Here is a 25,101-nt window from a genome sequence, read left to right on the forward strand (position 1 = left end):
TTCAAAAAATTCCCTCAGCTCCCCATAAAACTAAAGCATGGTAATAGTCAATCATTCAGTTCATACATAAATCTGGGTCTAATCGAGGCCAGGCACGGTGTTAGGTGTTAGGGATGCAACTGTGGACAAGAAAAAGAAAGTGCCTACTTTCAGAGTTATATCAGTTAGCATAAAACCCAAAGCATAAAGATTACAAAATCAATTGCAATTAATTTTCATAATTAAGGTGTCCCAGGTAGGAAGCAGGAAGCCACCCAGGCTGAACATATCCCCTAAGAGAGCCACATTGTCAAGAAATCTTTAAGTATCCCCCAGGACAGGAAGTCTGACAGAAATTCGTGACGCACATGAAGTTCCAAGTGAAAGATACAGTCAGCCTTCAGTTCTTTCCATTTAGATAGGTAAATATAAAACACAACTCTATTTGAAAAAACAAGTAAAAGTGAAAGACAACATAGAGGGGACTCCTTGCTGAATGTGCTTAGAAGAAAAATGTTAGCTTGGGCCCTGAAGGCTTGAGTTCTGGCCCTGTTTCTGTCACTAACCAGCTTTGAAAGCTTCCATAGGTCACTCACCACCCAGACCTTTGTAAAATTAATGGCTTGAGCTAAATTATTCTTAGGGTTTCTTCTATCCCTAAGAGTTGGCTTTCAAATCTCTAGGTCGTATGTTCAAGAACTAAAGTCTCATGTGCACTGGGCATCCTGAAACCAACTCTAGAGACTTGAACTCTGCAGTGCCTGCGGAAGTCAAGGCTGGAATGGCCCACAGAAGAGTAACACCAGTGAGGGTGGAGGGAAATAGAGTAATATTTTTAATATCCATCACTTGCTGAATACCTACACTTGGCCATGCACCCTAATAGCTACTCTACATATGTGATCTCACTTAATTTTCATAAATAAACTGAGAGTTTGAGTATTCTGTCTTTTCAGACGAGGAAACAAAACTGCTCGTATCCTTTTGCCTCACTCTTTCTGCCCTGATTCTAGTAATGACAAGCTTGAGAGCCTGCTAACCTTCAGGAAGATCAAGATCAAGAATCACTTCTGTCAGTCAGAGAGCCGTATAACGCAAAGCCAAGGGAGTCCAGGCAGTGGGTATGAGTGTACTTACTGGTATCCACAGTAATTTTGTTTAAAACCGTGAATTCTCTCCCTGCATGTATCAGTCTGGCTTGACACGTATAGTTCCCTCTGTCTTCTGCTGAGACATTGTTCACTGAAAGCTTTATTCCCAGTTAGTAAAACCGCTCTCCTTTAATCTCTTTACAGTCCTAAATACAAAAAAAAGGGGAAAAAATTTCCATTCAAAAAATATGTTGGGTGTCGATTACATTATTACCTAGTATCATCTTATCAGGTGTGAGGGGATGCAAGAAATCATCAGGCCCCAAACGTCAGGTAGTTTATAACCTAACTGAAGACTAGATATATAGTCTTTACCTAACTGAATATATATATATATATATATATATATATATATATATATATCCAGAAGAGCTGACAAAAAACTTTTAACAGGCTAAAATGATTGGGGTAAATGTTAAGTTTAATAAAAGTTGCGTGGACAGAGGCCTGCGTAAGCTGGAAGGAAGACATCAGGGAGGACTGACACTGGGCCATAAGGAGTTTGATAAGAGGATGTGAACAGGCAGAAAGGTCCTCCACCTACAGGGGCCCATCTTTCCCAATGGACCAGCGTGTAATGGCACCAGGCTCCTTTGCCAAGACAGCCAGCCCCGGTGAATAATGACTACTTCCACTATGCCACAGGCCCAATAACACCTGCACCTATCGAATGCTGGACTTTCCAGAGGTCCACAATAACTCACCCCCAACATTCTGTTTGGTGACTTGAGCCATAGCCAAAATATGCTGACCAGGTTTATGGACAGCAGATGTCATGTCACTTCTTACGTCTCCCACACCTCCACTGCAACAACAAGGAAACAGCCTCACCAAACTGACTTGAAGACTGGGTAATCTTAGGGACGCCTTTCTCCCTTGTCATCCTCAGGAACCATCCTGAGGGCCAGCCTCACCATTCACCTGTCCTGTCAGAAGCTCACAGTCTCATGCTAATCGCCATTTCTTCCATCTCACAGACAGAACTCTGCCTTCAACCTCTCCCTCTTTCTTCAGGAAGCTCCTCTCTATAGAGTGACTTCTTGGATAATTGAGTCCATTTCATTCATTCAAACATTTAAGACTTGCTCTTGCTAGCACTGTGGGAGGTCCTGGCCATGCAGGGATAAGATGCCGTCCCTGACATCTGGAAACTCACAATCATTATAACAGAGACGACAAACATGCAAACCCCAAATTTATAAATAAAGATTTGTTTGCCCAAGTTTTGAGCTGTCCCCTTAATGAGCCAGCCGCAATTCAGTATAAGACCTCATTCTCTGCCATCGTGTTAACAAATCAATTTTGAAAGGTGAAATAATGCCAGAACAAGCATTTGCTTACTTACAACATGAACTACAACTTTCTAGAAGTCTTGCATTATTTGTTTGTAAACACCCTATCTGGTAAACTAAATTATAACTGGACAACTGCTTACCAAATAGAATGGGAATTACTAAGAGCCAGATGAATGAAGACATCAGACCCTGATAATGTGATGTTGCCTTCTTCAGAGTAGCAACAAACAAAAAGCTTAAATCTTTGGACTGGAAACCTCTGCCCTGGTTGGCTTGGAAGATGCAATCTCTGGGCCTCTCTTTCTATGTTTCTATTGTCGAGGAGCCGCAGCTCAATCATAAAAAACCATGAAAGAGGGATGAACATCTGAAGCTTTATAAGAAAGGGAATAAGATGTTTAACTTTGTTTTTGAGAATGATCTATCTAGTTGTTGTGTGGGAAAGGATTAAAGATGGGGCAATCCAAAAACTAGGAAGTTATTTCCATAAACTAGGCTAAGCAAAGCATGAACTAAGGCAGTACAGTGGTGACAGCAAGAAGGGAATACAAAGACAATTTTAGGTAATTCCAATCCACAGAACTTAGTGACAAATTTGGAATATGGAGAGGGAACAGGACTTCTGTGGTCCCACCTTGGATATGTAAAGGTATAGTTAGATAGGAGAATGATCAGATTTGGGAGTAAGATTAAAGTGGTTCTAAACATGGTGACTTTGGTGAGCTACAGAGATGAGAATGCTGAAGTAGAATATATATTACGCTGTTGACAAAGTATCTGGTGGTTGAGAGAAAGATCAAAGTGGCAGAAAGAGAGGCGGTAGCCATCTGTATATGGATGGTTCTATGAGCCATCCATTTGAATGTAATCAAAGCAAGAACAGAAGATAACCATGGCTGAGATTGAAATCCCAAAATCTAAGACCCAAACATAGAGGATGAGAACGCAGTGGGGTTGGGGAACAGAGATAAAGAGCGAGTAAGTGTCAGGTAGAAAGAAGAGTGAGTTCTTAACTGGTGGGAATGTCCGGGAGAGATGGATGCCCCGAGGAGATTAACATCAGGGTTGAATATGAACATTAGATTTGGCAGCTGGTAAGCCAATAGTAACCTCAGCAAGTATAGATTCAGCACAGCGATGGGGCAGAAATCATGGCACTCAGGAGTAATTTGGAATTGGAAAAAAAAAAAAAAATGGAGACATCATTGCTTTTCCAAGTGTGGATGCTTCACTGTCTGTAAGAATGGATGTTTTAATACCTGAAACTTCTCCTCCACAACCTCTTCAGTTTCAAGGACCACTTTTCAGTTCTCCAAGCCACAATCTGGATTTTGTCATGTGTATAACTATTATGTCTCAATGTGTATAACTACTATGTCTCAACATTACTAAGAGAATAATGAGGTAGAATATGCAAGATGCATTTTATATGTCCTGATACACAGCAGATATTGAATATGTGCCATTCTAATTTTGTTCATTGGCCTAAAGTTGATAAGAAAAATGAAAAATATTGGGAAGCAGAAGGAACTAGGAGTCTATTCATCAACTCAGTACATATTTACTAAACATTTCCTAAGTGCCAAGTATTATCTTCACAAGTGGAGAAGGTACAGGTGGTAGATATAAAGTCTATAAAGATGTCTTTGAAAGGTTCATCAAGATGAGTTTCTCTCTAATGGCAAAGTAAGTGTTTAGAACGAACCATCCTAAATGATTCTGAAGGTGATGCCTGATAGACTGATAAGACAGTGCTTTTGAGAGATACATGGGTTTAGGGGACAAACGTTAGAGTCAGGGTTTGCCAACACGGAACAGCCCCAAAGAACTCTCAGGCCTTCAGTTGGGATCATAAATGGCCACAGAGTTTGGCTGAACCTCTAAAACAACAATTTAAAATTATCTTTTGGCCACTGAGTGAAAGTAATCAAGTATACTTAATCAGCCAGAAGCAAAGGTAAATTCTCTCTTCAGGAATATTATAATATACAGAGACTCAAATGAACTCTACAAGATTTCAGATTTAATGTCTGGCACTCAAGCCAAAATAACCAATCCTATGGGGAGATAAGACAATGTGATCTACACCTAAGAGAAATGGCAGACAGACAGGGAAACCAAGTAATGGAATTATCAGATATGGACTCTATAATAATTATGTTTAATTTGGTCAAGAAATTAAAAGATAAGATGGACAAATTCAACCATGTATATAAATTAAGAAAAAGAACAAATAAGTATTTTAGGATTGAAAACTCTAGTAACTAAAATTAAGGAATAAACTAATGAGTTTAATAGAAAGTGAGACAAAGCTGAAGATAAAAGTAGTGAATTGGAAAACAAATCTGAAAGAAATATCCCTTTGAAGCACATGCACACAAAACAATTGAAAATAAGGAAAATGCATAAGACACATAAGAAATGTGCTGTTTTAAAAGATTAAATATATATTCTTTAGGTGTCTCAAAAGAATATGAAAAAGAAAATAAGGTAAAAGCTATATTGGAAGAACTAATGACTGAGAAAATAATAATGATGGGGGAAAAAGATACCAAGCCGCAATATCAAAAAGCAACACAAAGCCCATGCAGAATATATAATAAGAAACCAACAATTCCACTCACCAGAGTAAACTACTAAAACCCAAAGACAAGGAGAGAATTCTAAAAGTGTTCAGAGAAAAATACCTTTTACCTTGAAAGGAGCAAAAGAGCTATTTTCAAGATCATGAGATGATTCTGTTCACATTTCGTGAAAAACAATGGATTCCATGAAAACACTGCCATATTTAAATTAGAAAAATTAGAGAAAACCAAAATGCAGGGAAATAGCATGTTTATAATTTAGAAGATTCAAAATTGTAAAGATATCAATCTTTGCTAAATTTATTGATAAATACACTGCAATTACAATTAAAGTACAAAGTAGTATTTTTTGTGAAATTTACACACTGATTCTAAAATTAATATGAAACTTTAGAAGGCCACAAATAATAAGGTAATAACAACTCAAAGGAGAACTAAGTGAGAAAAGTAATTTTACTGGATATCAAGTCTGATCTATAAATTCCGTGCAATTTCCAGTCGAGGTTCCAGCAGTATTACTGTGAAAATTTATGAGATGATTACAAAATATGTGTAAGAGTAGTGGAATTAGAATAGCCAAGGCAACACTTAAGAAGAAAAAGCTGCAGGACTGATACAAAACTGACAAGACTTACCTAATACCATAAAAATCAATACAAGGATGAACAAATAAAACAATGGAACAGCATAGAGAGTTCAGAACGGATCCACAGACAAATAACATTTTATTTAAACCAGAGGTGGCATGCAAAGCAATGAGGAATGAATAGGTGACCTATATATAAACCCATGCAGAAAAAAATAAAATTTGACTCACCTGTCATCACACACTTAAAAATCAATGGAAAAAGAAAAACAATGAAAATTATAGATTATCTAGGAAAATACCTTCTGAACTGGGTGTAAGAAACAGGTCACAGAAAGTACAAATCACAAAGGAAAAGTTAATAAATTAGACTATAATAAAACTAAGAAGTCTGACACCACATTACAAAATAAAAAGATAAGCCACAGCCTAGAAGAACATACCGTGTTTCCCTGAAAATAAGACCTAGCCAGACCATCAGCTCTAATGCGTCTTTTGGAGCAAAAATTAATATAAGACCCGTTCTTATTTTAATATAATATAAGACCGGGTCCAATATAATGTAATATAATATAATATAATGTAATGTAATGTAATGTAATATAATATAATATAATATAATATAATATAATATAATATATAATACCTGGTCTTATATAACATAATATAAGACCGGGTTTTATATTAATTTTTGCTCCAAAAGGTGCATTAGAGCTCATGGTCCGGCTAGGTCTTATTTTCAGGGAAACATGGTATGTGAAACACATACATATAACTATCAATTACTCATACCAGATATGCAAACAACTACTACAAATCAATAAAAAAGCAGACAAGACTAGAAACTACCATGCTACACAGGGCTGGACCTGGCTCATTGCCTGTTTTTTATTTAAAAATGTTATTGGAACACAACCACACATATTTATTAGGTTGGTGCAAAAGTAATTGTGGTTTTTTGCAATTATTTATTTATTTATTTTTAATAAATTTTATTGGGGAGTATTGGGGGACAATGTGTTTCTCCAGGGCCCATCAGCTCCAAGTAGTTGTCCTTCAACCTAGTTGTGGAGGGCGCAGCTCACTGGCCCATGTGGGAATTGAACCAGCAACCCTTTCGTTCAGAGCTTGCGCTCTAACCAACTGAGCATCGGCTGCCCCAATTATTTTTAACCTTTTAAACTGCAATTACTCTTGCACCAACCTAATATTTCACTTCTGTATTGTCTATACCTGTTTTCACACTACCCAACAGTGTTGAGTAGTTGCAACAGAGACCATTTGACCCACATGCCTAAAGTATTTAGTTAGTACTTGGCTCTTTACAGAAAAAATTAGAAATCCCTGGACAGGACAAATAAATAGCAAAGCAGACAAGATACTTTAAGAGGAACATGAAATATATATACATATATACATACACATACACATATACTACATACATATCCAATGACAAGCAAATGTAAAGGAGAAATGTTCATTGAAGCCAAAATGGGATATGATTATCCAGCTATCCAAACTAAAAAGATTGATAACATCCTTTGCTGTCAGATATCTGGAGCAAAAATAACTCATGCTGTGCTGCTGGGGCTGCAAACTGGCACAGCCACTTTGGAAAACACTTTTGCATTTTCTATGCACTTTAACCATATTCCCTATGACCTAACCAGTTCATTCTTCCATAAATATCCCACTGAAATGCATGTATATGTGAACCAAAATATACATACAAGAATGTCCATAGCAGCTTTATTCCTAACAGCCAAAAATTGGAAACAGTTCAAATCTTTGGTAATAATACAACACTATTCAGCAATAAAAATGGATGGATGAGAGTGACCTGCAACAGCATGGATGATTCTCACAAGTTCACTATTGAGCGAAGGAAGCCAGGCCCAAAATACTACATACAACATGACTCAATTTCAATCAGGTTCATATACTGGCAAAACTAATCTATGATATTATAAGTCAGGAGAGTGGTTATCTTGGGAACTAGGGAAACACAGATTTTGGAGGATGGCAGAAGTGAGCCTCCTGAGATTCTGGCAATGTTTTAGTCGGTAACCTTGGTGGAAGGAGTAATTAAAAGGTGTGTTCACTCTCTAATAATCCATCAAGCTTCTCCACTTATGATTCATGCATTTTGTATGTATATGCTATACTTCAATGACAAAAATGTTAATGCATTTCAAACACTGGTATCCAAAAAATATAAATATATGAAATCACCTAAAGTAAGCAAGAAAATGGTAAGAAAAATGAAAAAAATAAATATGGCAAAGACATGAGTAAGCAGTTCAGAAGTAGATTCAGAAATGGCCAATAAACATAGGAAAAAGCTGACCAGTCTTACTAACAATTAAGGAAAAGGAAACTAAAATAACAGTATGGCAACATTTTATACTCATCAAAATGATGAGTCAAATGATGAGTCAAAATGACAAAATTTTAAGTCCTTCAATACAAAGTGCTACACAAGATTTTAGGGACTCCAGAATACTTCTGGTGACAGAATAAAATAATATAAAATTTTTAGAGTAATTTGGAAACATCATAAAGTTGAATCTTTAGTCATATGCACACCCTACACTCCAGCAATTCTAAGTCTAGTCATCACTCAAACACTGGCAAGTGTACATTAAAAGACAGGAATAAAGACATTCATTGCCACATTTCTTGTCAGAGAGGAAAACAGAAACAAATTAAACTAATGTGAAACATAGTAGATAGGATCAACAAAGCTAAAAAGTGGTTCTTTGAAAGGAGTAGTAGATCTGACAAATCTCTTATGAGACTAATACAGTCAGAGTATGTATGTGCAGGTATGGGGGGAGATAGAAAGAGAGAGAGAGAGAGAGAGAGAGAGAGAGAGAGAGAGAGAGAGAGAGAGAGAGAGAGAGAGAGAGAGAGAAATATTGTAATAGGAATTGAAAACCTGAATCTTACTGCAGAAGCAGACATTAAAAGAGAAGAAATGATAAACTAATTTCATGCCACAGTATTTGGTACATTTAATGAAATGGGCAATTTCCGTGTAAACAAAAACTTGCCAAATTCATTCAAGAAGAAACAAGAAAGTTGTGTAATCCTATCACCATTAAAGAAATTGAATCAGTAGATGAAAACCTTCCCAGAAAGCAAACTCCTGACTCAGATGGTTGTACTGGCAAGTGCTAACAAGCACATTTGGGGAAAGTTAATGCCAACCCTAAGCAGGTGGTGGCCTGTGTTCCTCCATGCCAAGGATTACATCTTACATACTATCATCTGCCAGTACAGTCAAGAAAAGAAAACGTTTTGGGCAGGTGGCAGCAGGTCTCAGAGTGCCCTGGGTTTTGCAGACAGAGCTACCCCAGACCTGGTACTGGTGGCAGACATCCTAGGTTCACAGCATGGCCTCCCCACCTACCTCCAAGTCCAGACCAGCTGCGGATCACTTTGTAGCTCCTACCAGGTAGTCCCCGACCAGGTAGTCACAGGAAGTGGCTGATGTGAGCCTGCACCAGAACCCCTCCAAAGAGGCCCCGGAATCAACATACTTGGAGGTGGGTCTCAGACTACAGAAGAACACTGCCCAATTAGCCCCATAAGTGGCACACACAAAGGGTAGTTTCAACAGACACCAGAGCTCCCTGGGGCAAATCCCATCCAGTGGGGTAAGCCCCCTGCACAGCAGCCCATAAGCTGTGGATGTGGCCAAACCCCACAGCCAATTAGCCTGAGGGTCAATCCCACCCATTGACATGCCAATAGCAATCAAGACTCAACTATAACAGGAGACTACACACAATCCACACAAGGGACACTCCTGGAGCACCCAGAGCAAGTGACCAAGGAGACTGTGCCACTGGGCCCCACAGGTCACCTACTACACAAGGCCACCAAGTGAAGAATGGGAGACATAGCAGATCTACCTAATACATGGAAATAAACACAGAAGCAGCCAAAATGAGGAAACAAACATGTTTCAAATGAAAAAAAACAGGAGAAAACTCCAGAAAAATAATTAAATGAAATGGAGGCAAGCAATCTACCAGATACAGAGTTGAAATTAATGATTGTACATATGCTCAAAGGACTTAATGAGAATTTCAACAGAGAGATAGCAAGCATAAAAAAACGGACAAAGAAAACATAAGAAAGAACCAGTAAGAAATAAATACAATAACTGAAATGAAGAATGCACTAGAATGAGTCACCAGCAAACTAGATGAAGCAGAGGATCAAATCAGTGATTTGGAAGATACGGTAGCATAAAACACCCAATAGGAACAGCAAAAAGAAAAAGAATATAAAAAAGTGAGGATAGTTTAAGAGAACTCTGGGACAACCTCAAGCAGGCATAACAACATTCACGTCACAGAGGTACCAGAAGGAAAAGAGAGAAAGCAGGGATTAAGACCTTATTTGAAGAAATAATGACTGAAAACTTTCTTAAACTGACAAAGGAAATAGACATACAAGCAGAAAAAATTCAGAGAGTCCCACAACGAGATGAACCCAAACAGACTCAAACAAAGACACATCATAATTAAATGGCAAAGGTTAAAGACAAATGAGAATCCTAAAAGCAACAAGAGAAAGGCAGCTAGTTACTTGTAAGGGAGCTCCCATAAGATTGTCAGCTGATTTCTCAACAGGAACTTTGCAGGCCAGAAGGGATTGACACAAAATATTCAATGTGATGAAAAGCTAGGACCTACAACCCAGATTGTTCTTCCCAGTAAGTCTACCATTTAGAATCTAAGGACAGATAAAGAGCTTCCCAGACAAGAAAAAAGCTAAAGGACTTCATCACCAGGAAACCAGTATTACAAGGAATCTTAGAGGGACTTCTTTAAGATGGAAAAAAAATATCAAAAATATTAATAATAAAATGGCCATAATTACATACCTATCAACAATTACTTTCAATGTAAATGGATTAAATGCTCCAATCAAAAGACATAGATAGGGTGGCTGAATGGATAAGGAAACAAGACCCTTACATATGCTGCTTACAAGAGACTCACTTCAGATTCAAAGACACACACAGACAGAAAGTAAAGAGATGGAAAAAGTTATTTCATGAAAACAGAAATGGAAAAAAAAATTAGTGATAACAATACTTACACAGACAAAATAGACTTTAAAACAAAGTCTATAACAAGACACCCAGTAATTCCACTTCTGGGTATTTATCTGAAGTAACCCAAAATGCTACTTCGACCCAAAGTGCATCCATATGTTCATTGTAGGATTGTTTACAATGGCCCAGATGTGGAGGCAGCCTGGGTGTCCGTCAAGAATAAATGAAGAGGAGGTGGTTGACACATACAATGGAATATTGCTTGGTCATGGAAACGAAATAGGTTCTTGCCATTTGCAGTGACAGGGATGGACCTGGGGGATATTGTGCTCAGTGGGGTGTCAGACAGTGAAAGACAGATGCAATATGATTTCACTTATATGTGGAATCTAAAGAACAAAATGAACAAAACAGAAACAAACTCATAAATACATAAAACATTTTGATAGTTGCTAGATGGAAGGGGTTTGGGGGATTGGGTGAAAAGGGGGAAGAAATTAAGAAGTACAAATTTGTTGTTACACAGTAGTTGTGGGAATGTAAGGTAAAGCACAAGGAATACAGTCAATAATATTGTAATAACTATGCATGGTGTCAGATGGGCACTAGAATTGTTGGGGTTATAGATGGGAGGAGATTGGGGGACAGGGTGAAAAAGGTGAAGGGATTAAGACGTACAAATTGGTAGTTACAATTTAGTCATGGGGATGTAAAGTAAAGCCCAGGGAATATAGTCAATAACATGGTAATAACTATGTATAGTGCCAGGTGGGTACTAGACTAGTCAGGGGAATCACTTCTTAAATTATATAATGTCTAACTACTATGCTGTATGCCTGAAATTGATGTAAAATAATAATTTAAAAAAAGAGAAAAGAAAAAAAAAGGGTGTGTTTTCCTCCCCTCTATATGACTTCCTTGGGCAAAAATTTTTTAAAGGCCATTTTTCTGTGATCCACTTCTTTCTTCACGTTCTCTTGTAACACACCTTCCCTACCCACCTCTTACCCCCAGGCGAGGCCCTTTTCCATCTCATAGAATTACCTGTACCCTAAACCCTCACCTACCCTAACATGAGCTTCCACTCTTTCATTGCTATAGACCTCAGCTGGATATGAGGTTAGACTAATTCATAATAATTCCCAAACACTATTTTAATTCCATCATATAATTTTTGTATCTTTTACATGAACTTGTAATCCCAAATATAATGTATTTTGTTTTATTCTGGTAATTACACTTAACACGAGATCTACTTGCTTGAAAAAGAGAGCGAGTGAGAGAGAGCGAGAGAGAGATCTACTTTCTTGACAAGTTTTTGTACAAAAAGTGTACAATAGAGTATTGTTGAATATAGGTACAATGTTGTACAGACAATCTCTATGTTTATTCATCTTGTTTAACTGAAACTTTATGCCTGTTGATTGGTAACTTCCCATATCCCCTTCCCCCCAGCCTTTGAGATTATGAATTTGACCCAAATAGAATTTTAATAATGGAATTTCAGGTAGTAAAACAAAAAGAAGTGATTGCTTTGGCAACAAACAGACAAGACAAACAAAAAGTTGTAGATACAGACAATAGTATGGTGGTGACCGGAGGGAAAAGGAGGGTCAAGGAGGTCACATATATGGTGAAAAAGGAGATTTGACTTTGGGTGGTCAACACAGAATGCAATATTCTGATGATTATAGAATTGTACACTTGAAACCTATATAATTGTATTAACCAATGTCACCCCAATAAATGCAATAAATTTGTTTTAAAAAGAAAAGAAAATGTTTGAAGGTGAAAACACACAGGGTGCAGAAAGGTGAGTATAGGATGCCCTGGTCACACACAAAAAAAGTAGGGGATCTAAAATGAACAGTGTCATTTGCTCATGAAGCATTGTACAAGAATAATGCAAAAAATGCAGGGAACTAATTATGGCAGCCACGTGGAAAGGAAAGTGTGATGGGCTCAGAGCAAATATGGATCAGGAGTGGGAGGGAGCCTTTCCAGGGGGCGACTTTTTATACTTTGTGATTATTGACTCATGTGCATATAAGTACCCGTTCAAACAAAGTAATTAATTAATCTGTTAGAAAAAAAATAACGATAGATAGTTTGAAAAATAAGGATAACGGGGGAAAGGAAGGGTAGATACAAATAATAAAATATTACAAAGCTATAATTACCATAAATTTAAAAGTAAATAATTAGCATGGTAAGATTATCAATAGCAATTGGCTAACAGATCCCTCTTAGGTACGCAAACCTCTTTATCAATCTGCCTTAAAAAATATGACTTCAACTGAAAAGGCAAGTGGGTTTTAAAGAAAAGGAGAAAAAAATATTAATAGGAAAATTCATTTTTTTTACCTTATACCACTTTACGGAATCCAAATCACAGCTCTTGGGGAAGTTCAGATGACACATAAGACTGTCATCTTTTCCAATGTGTAATATTTGTCTGTACTCATCTGATAAATTCATTTGACTGTTTCTGGAAGTATCACAACTGTGTTTTTCAAACACAGTTAGGTTTACTTGTATTTGGTGACACGTGTTTGTGTTACTGGAAGAAAATAACAGATTGAAACCTCATAAACTCAAACAATCACAAATCAAATGATTTTGCTTCTTTTCAAATATGTTCACATCATCTTAAAGGTACTGAGCAAACCCTCTGCCTCAAACAAGATGATAAATCTCACAAATCTTTAACAGCAAAAGAAAAAATTATTTATATAGGGGACACTCTGGGTGACACCTTAACCAAGTGATCCAAATGAATGTTGCCAATGAGGGACAAGCTGACACCATGTGCCTTTGAGTGCTGTCTGAAGAGGACACAAACCACTTGCATAGTATTGCAGCCAAGGAGGCTCACGAAGAAATATCTGGCAAACTCAAATTAATGGATACAAAATAATTGCCTATATGCCTTCAAAATGTCAATGTCACGAAAAACAGACTGAGAAGCTGTTCTGGATGAAAAGAAATTAAACATACATGACCACCAAAGGCAATGCATGATCTTGGATTGGATCCTCTACTGGAAAGAGAATACTCTTATTGATAGGAAATATACATTGAAATACTAAAGGGTAAAGGGACATAATGCATACATCTCAAATGATTTGGAAAAAAACATTGAGAAAAAAATATTGTGTGTAATATACATATATATGGAGAGAGAGAATAATAAGGTAAGTGTGACAATATATTAAATAATGGGGAATCTAAGTAAAGGGTAGGTGAGAGTTCTTTATACTATTCTTGCAAATTTTATGTGAGTTTGAAATTATTTCAAAGTAAAAATATATTTTACTAAATATGTATTATATCTGTATGTTAAAAATTTGTGAAAATTCACGTTTATTTTCTTCCATGACAGATGATATCTATGTCACTTTCTATGAAGGATTTCCCCCCATTTCACAAGTCTCAGATTTAAATATTTTAAATGCAGCGGATGTCCAGATAAATTTGTGCCACATACAATCTCCAATTCTAATGTGTAACTAATACTAAAAACAGGAGAGCGGACCTCCCTAAGATATCAACAGCTTGATCTACATCGTGAGTGAAATGGTGGAAAGGGGCCAGGTAAATGGGCTAAGGGCCACTTCTTCTTGTGTACCACTAAGTAATTTTGTCCCTTGGGTAAATCTGACATCGAAATGAGGATCTGGCATGAATCAGAGTGGGACACAGGTCATCCTGGGACCCAGATAGGGGCCAGCAAATACCAAGTGGAAGAAACCAAGAGAGGGAGAATGCAGCTTCATTTCAGGAGTACCTACTTCACACATGTTCTCAGCTAACTTTCACTTCAACCCTACCAAGCCGGCATGACTTCCATTTTACAGATAAGAAAACCAAGGCTCAGAGAGGTCAAATACTTTGTTAAGATCATGCATGTGAGTACAGGAGGGTAACAAAATTGAGGCCCTGAATCAAAATTTGATCCACATATCTCTCTCTCTCTCTCTCTCTCTCTCTCTCTCTCTCTCTCTCTCTCTCTCTCTCTCATTTCCAGGTTCCTTCCAAAAATTGGAAAATGGACTTGAGCTGAATAGACTGTCATCTTTGGTGGGGCACATGTTTTCCAGTTCACTACCGTCCCCACCAGGCTCAATTGTCTCCCACCACACCTGTGTCATTCACTCATTGATATTACTTTCTAGCACAGGGCTTAGCGTGGGGTCTGGAACATACTTGATGCTTACTCACTGTTAAATTTCTATAACAGATGCCTTACAAGAAGGTGCTTCAAAGGAGGCTTATTCCTATCTAGATGTACCTCCCCTCCTCCCCATCACAAAAACTTTTGACATTCCAAGAAAAAAAGGCAGCTATAATATTGGGATAAACAGGTTTTGGAAGGCTGTTTGGCTTGTGGCATCATTTCAGTGGGAAAAGATTCATTTAATGTTCCAACAATTGATTTACAAATATGTTCTGTTTTAAAATATTTTTATTGGAAACCACGTTGTAACAATTATAGAACTATACTGTATTCTTTTCATTGAGTTTTCTGTTTATTAAGAGTTTGTTAAGAATTTTCTTAAAAGAATTATACACATATAGTTATAATGTATACATGAGAGAGAGAAAGAGAGTGTTAGTTCTATTTTAAATGAGGAACTTACTTTATAACACATTGATAGATTCCGGAGTCCTCCCATGTCAGGGGGAGAAACAAAATCCAGTTTTGGTCCTGGTGAATTCGAGACCATATATATTTGGAGACTGGAATTTTGCTCGGATGTTTATACCACGTTACATAAGCTTTCCCCGATGTTAGCGGAGGGTACGTGCAATTAAAAGCAAAAGGCTGGCTTACTAAAGGAGCCTCGTTTTGCACACTAACGTTCTGACATTCATCTAGGGACAGAAAGGGAAAAGAATAATCATGACAGATGTCAAAAAATAATAATAAAAAAGTCTTAATAAATGTCTCCATTTTCTAGCCAATTTTATTTTAGTTTTCTCAGTGAAGGAGTTTCCCAAAAATAGTCTGTTGATTTGAAAGCATAATTCAAAGTCCTTTGAACGTGTCCATAAGGACAGTATTTACTCAGTTTCCTCCTCACAAGTCATCTTCTCCATCTGGTATAATTCCTATTTCCCTTCCACTCTAAAAGCCTTCATTCTATCATCCTCTTCCATCAGAGAAAACGTCCCTCTTCTGAGCCCTTCTTGCCCTGTTTTCTTTTTGTTCTGCCATCCAGTTTTGTCACTCTGTCTTGAATAAAAGATGTAAGCATCTCATCTCCAAAAGGACTGTTAACAAATACGCTCTCTTTAAAGTTTGTGTCTACCAAATTGCTTAGTTTTTCTTGGAAGAAATTTGTTCTGTTGATGATGTCTTTGCTTTTACCCTGGGTCGTAAAATGACCCTTTGTCGTATAAAATAGACAGCATTTCATCCATCGGAGCATTTTTAACTTAAGTCCTGATCCGCAAATTTGCCTAATAACCGCCCTGCCCCGCCCTCCCCAAAGTCACCTAAAAGCTCAAAGGTGACATTTGGGGCTGAGCATCAGACTCTTGGAAGTCAAACTCCCGTTCAGCGGAATTCTGCCTAGTCCCGTGCGTGGGAAGGTGTAATCAGGAAGGCTTGGGTCCCACGCGATCCCCCGAGGTGCCGAGTGGCGGGGAGGTGCGAGGGTGAGGGCCTGAGACCCGAGGACAGACCGAACGTACCTGCTCTGATAAAAAGTGGAAGCGCGATGGACACGCCGCACAACAGCAAGGACACCATCCCGCATCCGGCTACAAGGAAGAGAGCCCAGGGTGGGAGGGGAAGGGGCAGAGTGGGCTCCTGCGACCTCCGAACGTCACGAGATCTCAGGCCAGGCCACCGACCTTCCCTTCTTTGTGGGAAGCCCTCCACTTTGGGCCCCACATTTACCCGGACCTGCCCCCAAAGAACGCTCCCTCCCCTGCTCCCTGCTACTCTAAGCGCCCGACCTCCGGGATCCAGCACGTAGAGGACCCGTGGGAGGGCTGGGAGGCACGGTGGGGAAGGCAGGGTTGGCTGCAGGAGTGGCGTCTCCCCCAAGGTGCTCTGTTCCTCCTCTGGAAACGCGGTGACATCCCCTTCTGCCATCTGGCAGCGAGGTAGTGTCAGAGTCCTGCGCCCCGTGGGAGGCACGCCTCCCCGGGGCTCTGGGTCCCCACCGTGTGCCTCCTTGTTCTCAGGATCAGCAGGGCCGGCGGTGTAAACAGACACCCCAAACACCAACTCACTGGAGAGAAGCCCGCGGAGGTCTACCTGACAGAGACCCGCAGGAAAACAGGGAGCAAGGCTGAGCGCCGCTGGATGGGCAGGTAGATGAGGGCTCCACACCTTCGCCCAGAGACGGCGGGCGTCTGCTCCCCAAGGTCGCCCAGCGGGTCGGCCGAACGCCCAGGAGTTCCGATCTCTGGCCTCCGGGTCGCGCACATTTTTGCCACCTCTCTCCCTGCACACCTACCGTGGGCGCCCACTGCGCTGGCTGGGCCGCGGACTACCAGCCTAGTTTCTACCTGTGGGACAGGATGGGAGCGTGCAGCTCTGAAGAGTGGAGGACCTTACACCCAGGGACTGAATCCTGTCAGGCGGTTCCACATCAGGCTGACCTTTGCCACTGTGGGCGGGGCAGTCCTACTTTCTCTAAGGGGGTGTGTAAGAAGGAACGTGGCATCATGGGAAGTGGGTTGGAAGGCTTGCTGCCAAATTTTCTGGCAGCTAATAAATCTTTCCTCACCCCATAATGTTTGCTTAAATCCATTCTGAATTGTCCCTATAACTGAATTACTCATTCCTTTCCAAACCCCATGTGAACAGTCATTACCCGCCCTGCACTGGTCTACACAAACGTCCCTAAAGTGGGAGCTATCCCAAATGGTTTGTAAGGAATAGCATTTCTTTGCAGGAGTCGTGCACCAGAACTTCTAGAAAGCAGGCATCCCACAGAGATGCTCAGATACCTGCAGCATGAAGACTGCTCCTGTTTGAAACTTCCAATAGGGGGACATCAACAGAGGCCTGTCGCTGTGGCCATCAGGAGACACTCCAGAGATATTCCTCAGGGCACTGACACTGAGAAGAAAATATAAAATGTAATCGCCAGTCAACAAGGTCTTGGCCAAGCTGTTCCTGGCGGTCTTTGGGATGTGAGACAGTGAGACAGAGGCAAACACAGGAGCAGGGAGAAAAATGAAAGCAACTGTCTTGACAGCAAAGCTTCCTGAGGTAGGCTGCAAGCCAGTGGTTTGCAAATGTCTACACATCAAAATTATTAAGGATCCCAAGATGCTTTTGTTTATGTGAGTTTTGTCTCTCATTATTTACTATATGTAAAATTAAAATGGAGAATGTTTTAAACATTTGTTTTCTTATTTATTTTAAAGAACAACAATAAATTCATTATATGTGAATATAAATATCAAACATTTTATGAAAAAGAACTCTACTTTCCAAAACAAACAGACGTATTGAGAAAAATGATATTGTTCTACAAACCACAACATACTCAGTGTTTGGAAATCTCTTTAATGTCTAACTTAATAGAAGACAGCTGGATTCTCATATCCACTGCTACATCTAATCTCTTATGACGGAACATGTCTTATAGCCTCTGAGAAAGTCCACTATATAATGAGGAGAGAATGAGACTAAAATAAAATAATAATAAAGTGTTAATATTATTATGAAAATAGTTTTAATTTCACAAATCTTTTTAAAGGATCTAGGGGATTCCCAAGGCTCTCAAACTTTAAGGACTCCTTTGTTAAACTATAAGTGGAGATCTTAATTACAAAAGATCTAAATTATAAGTGGAGATATTAGTTCCCCTAACATCAGCATTAAATGAGGTTTCTCGGTGAGGTTTCTCGGTACATATATTTTGCAAGGTTTACGCCTCCCAAAACAAAACAAAATGACTCACACTTGTAACTATTATTATAAGCCGTGTTGACATTTGTTTCAATTTTTGGTTTTAAATTTTTAGTTTCTGCCTTATGGATAGACGAATGTATGTCCGAACTTGTTTTTCATGTTTGAGCACTAGCATACATATGTACCAAGACTAATCAGTATAGTTGCCCCAAAGTTTATAAAGTTAAGACTGGCCATCCCAGACCCCCTTCAGCACCTCTTTCTTACTGGACATTTCTGGCATTTCATTTTGCTCTGCTACAGATCTGACACACTTCCAGGGATGGTTTCCATGCCAAATGTGTTTCCTAGTGCACAGAGAACGAACCACTGGCTTTGAAACCAGAACTGATTTGGGGATTGTAAACTTTGCAATCAAAAACAACAGAAAACCAAAACATTTACTGCAGCTTCTCAATTACCTTGAAAAATGGGAGAAACTGGATAGTATTGTTTGCCAAGAAGGAATTCAAACAGAATTTATTTATGGAGTTTCCAGGAGGAAAAGCTCAGGTTTGTTTTGTTATGACCATGAAAATGCTGCTTTATGCTGAAACTTCCTGAATTGAACCACTCTATTTTTTCTAATTTTTACTTTTTATATTTTCTTTTTAAATGTGTACCATGCAATATTTAAGAGCTAAATAATTCCAAACAAGGCATAAGTTATGTAAGCAAGACCCAGCCCCAGAAATAACAATTACCAATTTTCCTAAATACATCTATCCCACTAGACTCACTCTTATAAGCTTAGTGCTTATCATTCTGGTGTGTGTGTGTGTGTGTGTGTGTGTGTGTGTGTGTGTGTGTGTGTTCCTTAAGCAGTATAAAGTATTCTTGTGTAGGAATTTTTAGTCTTTATATAAAAAAGTACTATAATCTATACTTGTATAACTTGCTTTTTCTCACTCAGCATATTTATAAGATTCAAATATTTTGAGAAGTATAGTTCTTCACTCAAAATCACTACTGTGTAGTATTCCATTGTATGAATATACCGCTATTTATATATCCGTCTCCTTAGACATTTGTTTCAAACTTGTATTATTTTGCTCATAAAAATAATGCTATGGTGCAGGTTTTTGAGATGCCCTCTTGTGTGGATTTTTTGAGAGTCTGTCTAGTGAGTGAAATAGCAGGATCATCGGGTAGGTGGTTCTTTGTGTTAGAAAATCCCCAATTTTCTCCACATTCATGTCCTTCGGAGGGTAAGAGTTTCATGTTTCACGTTCTTGCCAATATTTGATAAAGACACAATTTTATATTTTGCCAGTTTTGCCAGTCCAATGATTTTAAAGCCATATTGTGATTTTATTACACATTTCCCTATTCACTAATAAGGTGGGACATCTTTGATTATGTTCGTGGGCCACTCATGTGTCCTCTGTGTGAAATTTGTGTATCCCACTTGGTTGTTTGTCTTCCTCTCATCTATTTGTAGAGAACTCATTAAATGATACCTCTGATGCCTCATGTGGGGACCTCACAGTGTTCTCCCTGACAGAGAGTTCAAACCCCAGTAGCACTCCTTATCTGTAAGATAGGGATGATTAGAGGATCATCATCCTCTAATAGGATCATCATCCTCTAATAGGTGATAGGGATGTCACCACTTTTCAGAGGTGACATTAAAACCTCCATAGCAGAGTATCGATGGTAATAGATGATCTCAGAGTTCTTTATCATCATCTTCCCATCATCCTCTCCTTGTCACAGTCCTTTCCAATTGAAGATATGTTTTCAATGGGAATATTCTTAGAAGTTTATGCTGTTAGTGACAAGCTATGAGTGATGGACTCTTTCAATTGGTTTATGTTTTTTGTGAAGTGAAGTAATTTCCTCTACAGATTCATTACCTCCCTCTGAGAGCAGGTGTAAACCAACCGTCTATGTACAATGGAGGTATTGCTGAGTTTAGATTTATTGAATTTTACCTCCAATCTATTTGAACCTCAGACCAGGGTGTGATGCATATTCAGAAGAGTAGCAGGGCAATGCTTGTTACTAAAGATTTTTATATATTATGCATCGTATAATATATAGCTTATTATACGATATATAATAAAATAAAATAGCTTTTATTTGTTCCAACTAATTATCTCCTGATCTCCAATTGACCATAACCTGCAGATAAAGTTTCCCCATGAGAATGAAGCAGAAAGACATTCACACATCAGGGTCAAATGTTCCAAAACCCAGGCAGGGGTGGGAGGTCGGACCTCTACCAAGATCTTTACACTTTTACGTCTCTTAAGTTCTCACATTTTTCCTCTCTGGGATACTTGAGAATATGTAGCAGCAATTCTGTGCTTGACCTTTGTTGCAGGAATGAATGAACTTCTGGAGATGGAAGAAGTAGCACAGGTGACAGGAGAATGATGCTAAAAGTTCTGGTTTTCATGAGGTTCTAGGCCTAATCTCTCCCTCAAGCTTCATTCATCAATTTATTCATTCACTCATCAAGTATTTATACAGTTCTCACTATGTGCCAGGTGACATTTTGAGTACCAGAAGCACAGATGTAGAGAAGATAGCATTCTTGGAGCTTACAGTCTAGTGTCTAGTGTGTGGAATGGGGGATGGGAAGACGTGGGGGAAGACACTGAATAAGAAAGTTTAAAGAGATGATTTCAGGTTGGTGAGAAACACGAATGATGTGCAATATGATAGAGTGATAGAGAAGGTGTTGAGGAAGGCTTCACTACAGAAGCTGAGGCCTGATGAGAATAACAAGGAGCCCACCGGGTAGCTATCTGGGGGAAGAACTCTCCTCATAGAAGGAACAAAACATCTCTGAAGGAGGAAAAAGTTTGGAAATTTCAAAATAACAAAAATGAAGTCAGTGGAATACAGTAAATAAGCAGGCATGTTGAGTAAATGAAGTCATGGAGGCAGGGGGAAACCCAGGGTCCTGTGGGCAGTAAAAATAAGATTGGATTTTCTTCCAGGAAAAATTCAAAACTATTACACAATTTAAAGCAGAAAAGAGATATAATCTTATTTACATTTTTTAAATTTCATGCTAACCATTAAAATCTCATTAAAATCACTAAAATTACAAAGACTAACAATACCAAGTGGCGGTCAGGTAGTAGAACAACAAGCGGTCATATATGTCCACTTAGGAAAATTATTTGGTAGTATTTATTACAGCTTACTTAGCAAATCCACTTTCATGAACACACCAAATAGAAATGCATACATATGTTCACTGAAGGAGACATTTTCCAGAATGTTCATAGCAGTATTACTATAATAGTAAAAAACTAGAAATTACCCAAGTTCCTATCAATAATAGAATAGAATGATATAACCATCACGGTGAAGTGAGATGAGACTTTGGCATCTCCCCTACAATTTACAACTAGTAGGACGTTATAACCCAACAAAGTTTCCTTTTCTCAGTGCACTAAGTCACCAGAAAGAACCACACATCAGTCCTTCTGATGGGGGATGTATTGGCATACATAGTGGGGGTAGAAAAGGGGGAAAGGACAGGGACAAAACCCATATCCCCAATTCCCTGGGCTCAGCTGCAGCCCCAGCGAATGTGGTAGTGAAGGCGTTGGGGTGTGGCCCCAACACTACAGGCCAGCAGACAGTAAAGAAGGCAGAATAGTGTCACCATCTGGAGAATCTGGCTCCCTCCCCATTGCGGTGGTCCTCACACCACCAAAGAGCCTGGTAGCAGCAATAGAGACATGTTTCCAGCCTCCTGACCACAGTGCAGTGGCACCAGCAGCCATAGTGAACCAGATAGCAGCATGGCCGATTTGCAAACCCGGCTCCCCCCACCAGCTACATCCCTTCACCATGGTGGTGGTGGCCTGAGACCCAGGTGGCCCAGACACAGCTGAGGCACCCACCACACTGATGACCCAGGCAATAACTCAGATGATCAAGAGGCACCAGTGATCTCAGAGACACATCTAGCACAGGTAAGAAAAAAAACAAACCTTGCACTATAGCACCACCTACTGGAAAACAAACAAACAAACTAAAGACCTCTAATTATCAACCTGTGGAATTGTTGAAAACAAAACAGTACCTAAATAAGAAAGGTATTCATTACTACAAATGCACTGGCACAAGAAAAACACATCACACTCCACAAAAAAACAAGGTAGCCTGGTATCACAAGAAAAAAAAAAAAAGACAATTCTCCAGAAACCAAACTCAAAGTCATGTAACATTGTGATATACATGATAGAGAATCCAAATATCAGCAATGAAGAAACTCAACAGGATACAAGAAAATTCACAAGGCAGTTCAATGAGCTCAGGTGTAAAATTAATGAACAGGAGCACTTTACTAAAGAGATTGAAACAAACAAAAGAAAACCCCACACACACACAACAAAACAAACAAACAAACAAAAAACTGAAATTTTGAAGCTGAAGAACTCTATAGCTGAGATGAAGCAGACCATATGAAAGAGAGAATTAGTGAGCATGAAGATAGAAATTTAGAACTGATTCAGGTGAAAGAAGAGAGAGAACTAAGATTTTTTAAAAATGGAAAGAACACTATGAGAACTGACTCCACTAGAAAGAGCAACATAAGGAGAATGGGTATCCCAGAAGGAGACATGGGAAAGAAGGGAATAAAGAGCCTGTTCAAAGAAATAATAGATGAGAAAATCCCAAACCTGGAAAAGGAAGTGGACATACAAGTATAAGAAGCAAACAGAACACCTAATTATCTCAATGCAAAAAGACCCTCAAGATACATTATATACATTAAAACTGTCAAAATGCAATGATAAAGAAAAAAGTCTTAAGGAAGCCAGAGGGGGAAAGAGACCACAACTACAAAGGAAACCCTATCAGACTTTTATCAGATCTCTGAGCAGAAACTTTACAGGTCAGGAAAGAGAGTACATGATATATTGAAAATACTGAGATACAAATCATCAGACTAGAATACTCTAGCTAGCAAAATTATCCTTTAGATGTGAAAGAGAAATGAATGTTTTCCCAGACAAACAAAATCTGAGTGAATTTGCTTACAAAGAGCTGCATTAAAAAATGTTGAAAATGTTCTACCTGCAACAAACAAACAAGCAAAACCAAATATACACAAACCTATGAGTAAGGTGACAAACAGATAGACAGAAGCAGAAAATAGCAATTCTATTTCAAGATAGGGTGTTAAACAATTAATTATAATATAAAGGTTAAAGGGGGGGAAAGTATTAAAAATACCAATAGCTTTTTCAATTTGGTGATGAACACAACATAAAAAAGGATGATATGTGACAACAAAAACATAAAAAGGAAAGGACAAGAACAGAACCTGTATAGGTGAATGAAGATAAGATGTTATCAGAAGAAAAAGGACTATTCAATCTATGAGACATTTTCTACAAACCTTGTGATAACCACAAAACAAAAATCTAGAGGTGAAATACAAAACATAAAAAGGGAAAATAGAACAAAACATTATAGAAAACCACCAGACTAAAATAGCGGACAGAAACACAAGGGAAAAGAAACATTGGCGATATACAGCAATCAGAAAATAAAAGATAAAATGGCATTAGTAAGTCCCCATATGGCAATAATCACCCTAAATGTAAATGGGTTGAACTCACGAATCAAAAGACACAGAATAACTGGATGAATTAAAAATCAAGATCCAAATATATACTGCCTTCAGGAGACCCATCTCAGCTACAAAGACTAACATAGGCTCAAAATGAAGGAGTGGAAGATGACAATCCAATCAAATGGTATCCAGAAAAAAGTGGGTGCCGCCATACTTATAGCAGACAAAACAGAATTCCAAACAAACCAAAAAGGGTAACTAGAGACAAATATAAACATTTTATAATGATAAAGGGGACAATCCATCAAGAAGACATAACATTTATTAATATACATGCACCCATCTTAGGAGTACAAAAATATATAAAGCAATTATTAACATTCCTAAAGCAAGAAATAGACAGAAACACAATAATAGTAGGAGATTTTAATACCCCACTTATACCAATGGATACATCATCCAGACTGAAAGTCAAGACGAAAACATCAGCTTTTGATAACACACTACACCAGACAGACTTAATAGATATTTTTAGAACTTTCCATCCAAAAGAAACAGAATACACCTTCTTCTCAAGTGCACATAGACTACTGTCAAGGATAGGCTGTATGTTGGGACATAACACAAGTTTCAATAAATTTAAGACTGAAATCCAATCAAGCACCTTTTCTGACCACAAAAGGATGAAATTAGAAATGAACTATAAGAAAAAGCTGGAAGAATCACAAATGTGTGTAGATTGAACAACATGCTACTGAACAACTATTGGGTCAGTGGAGAAATAAGAGAAGAAATTAAAAAAAAAAAACACATACAGATAAATAAAAGTGAAAATATAACATACCAAAATCTTTGGACTACAGCAAAAGCAGTACTAAGAAGAAAGATTATAGCATTACAGTCCTGCTTCAAGAAACAAGAAAAATCTCAAATAAACAATTTAACTTTACACCTTAAGGAACTAGAAA

The 25,101-nt window shown here is 38.4% G+C and overlaps 1 protein-coding gene across 1 annotated transcript in view; it reads right to left on the reverse strand.

Annotated features, from left to right (window-relative positions):
* Positions 1-17,251, reverse strand: part of IL1RL2 (interleukin 1 receptor like 2) — a 40,987-nt gene extending 23,736 nt beyond the window's left edge. Inside the window, 5 exon segments of the mRNA XM_033125372.1 lie at positions 1,117-1,276; positions 13,032-13,227; positions 15,308-15,542; positions 16,365-16,433; positions 17,138-17,251. Of these exon segments, the coding sequence (XP_032981263.1) occupies positions 1,117-1,276; positions 13,032-13,227; positions 15,308-15,542; positions 16,365-16,422 (649 nt within the window). The 5' untranslated portion in view covers positions 16,423-16,433; positions 17,138-17,251.
* Positions 17,252-25,101: the final 7,850 nt, after the last annotated feature.

The sequence above is a fragment of the Rhinolophus ferrumequinum genome, chromosome 13 (genome assembly GCF_004115265.2).
Source record: "Rhinolophus ferrumequinum isolate MPI-CBG mRhiFer1 chromosome 13, mRhiFer1_v1.p, whole genome shotgun sequence".
Taxonomy (NCBI): domain Eukaryota; kingdom Metazoa; phylum Chordata; class Mammalia; order Chiroptera; family Rhinolophidae; genus Rhinolophus; species Rhinolophus ferrumequinum.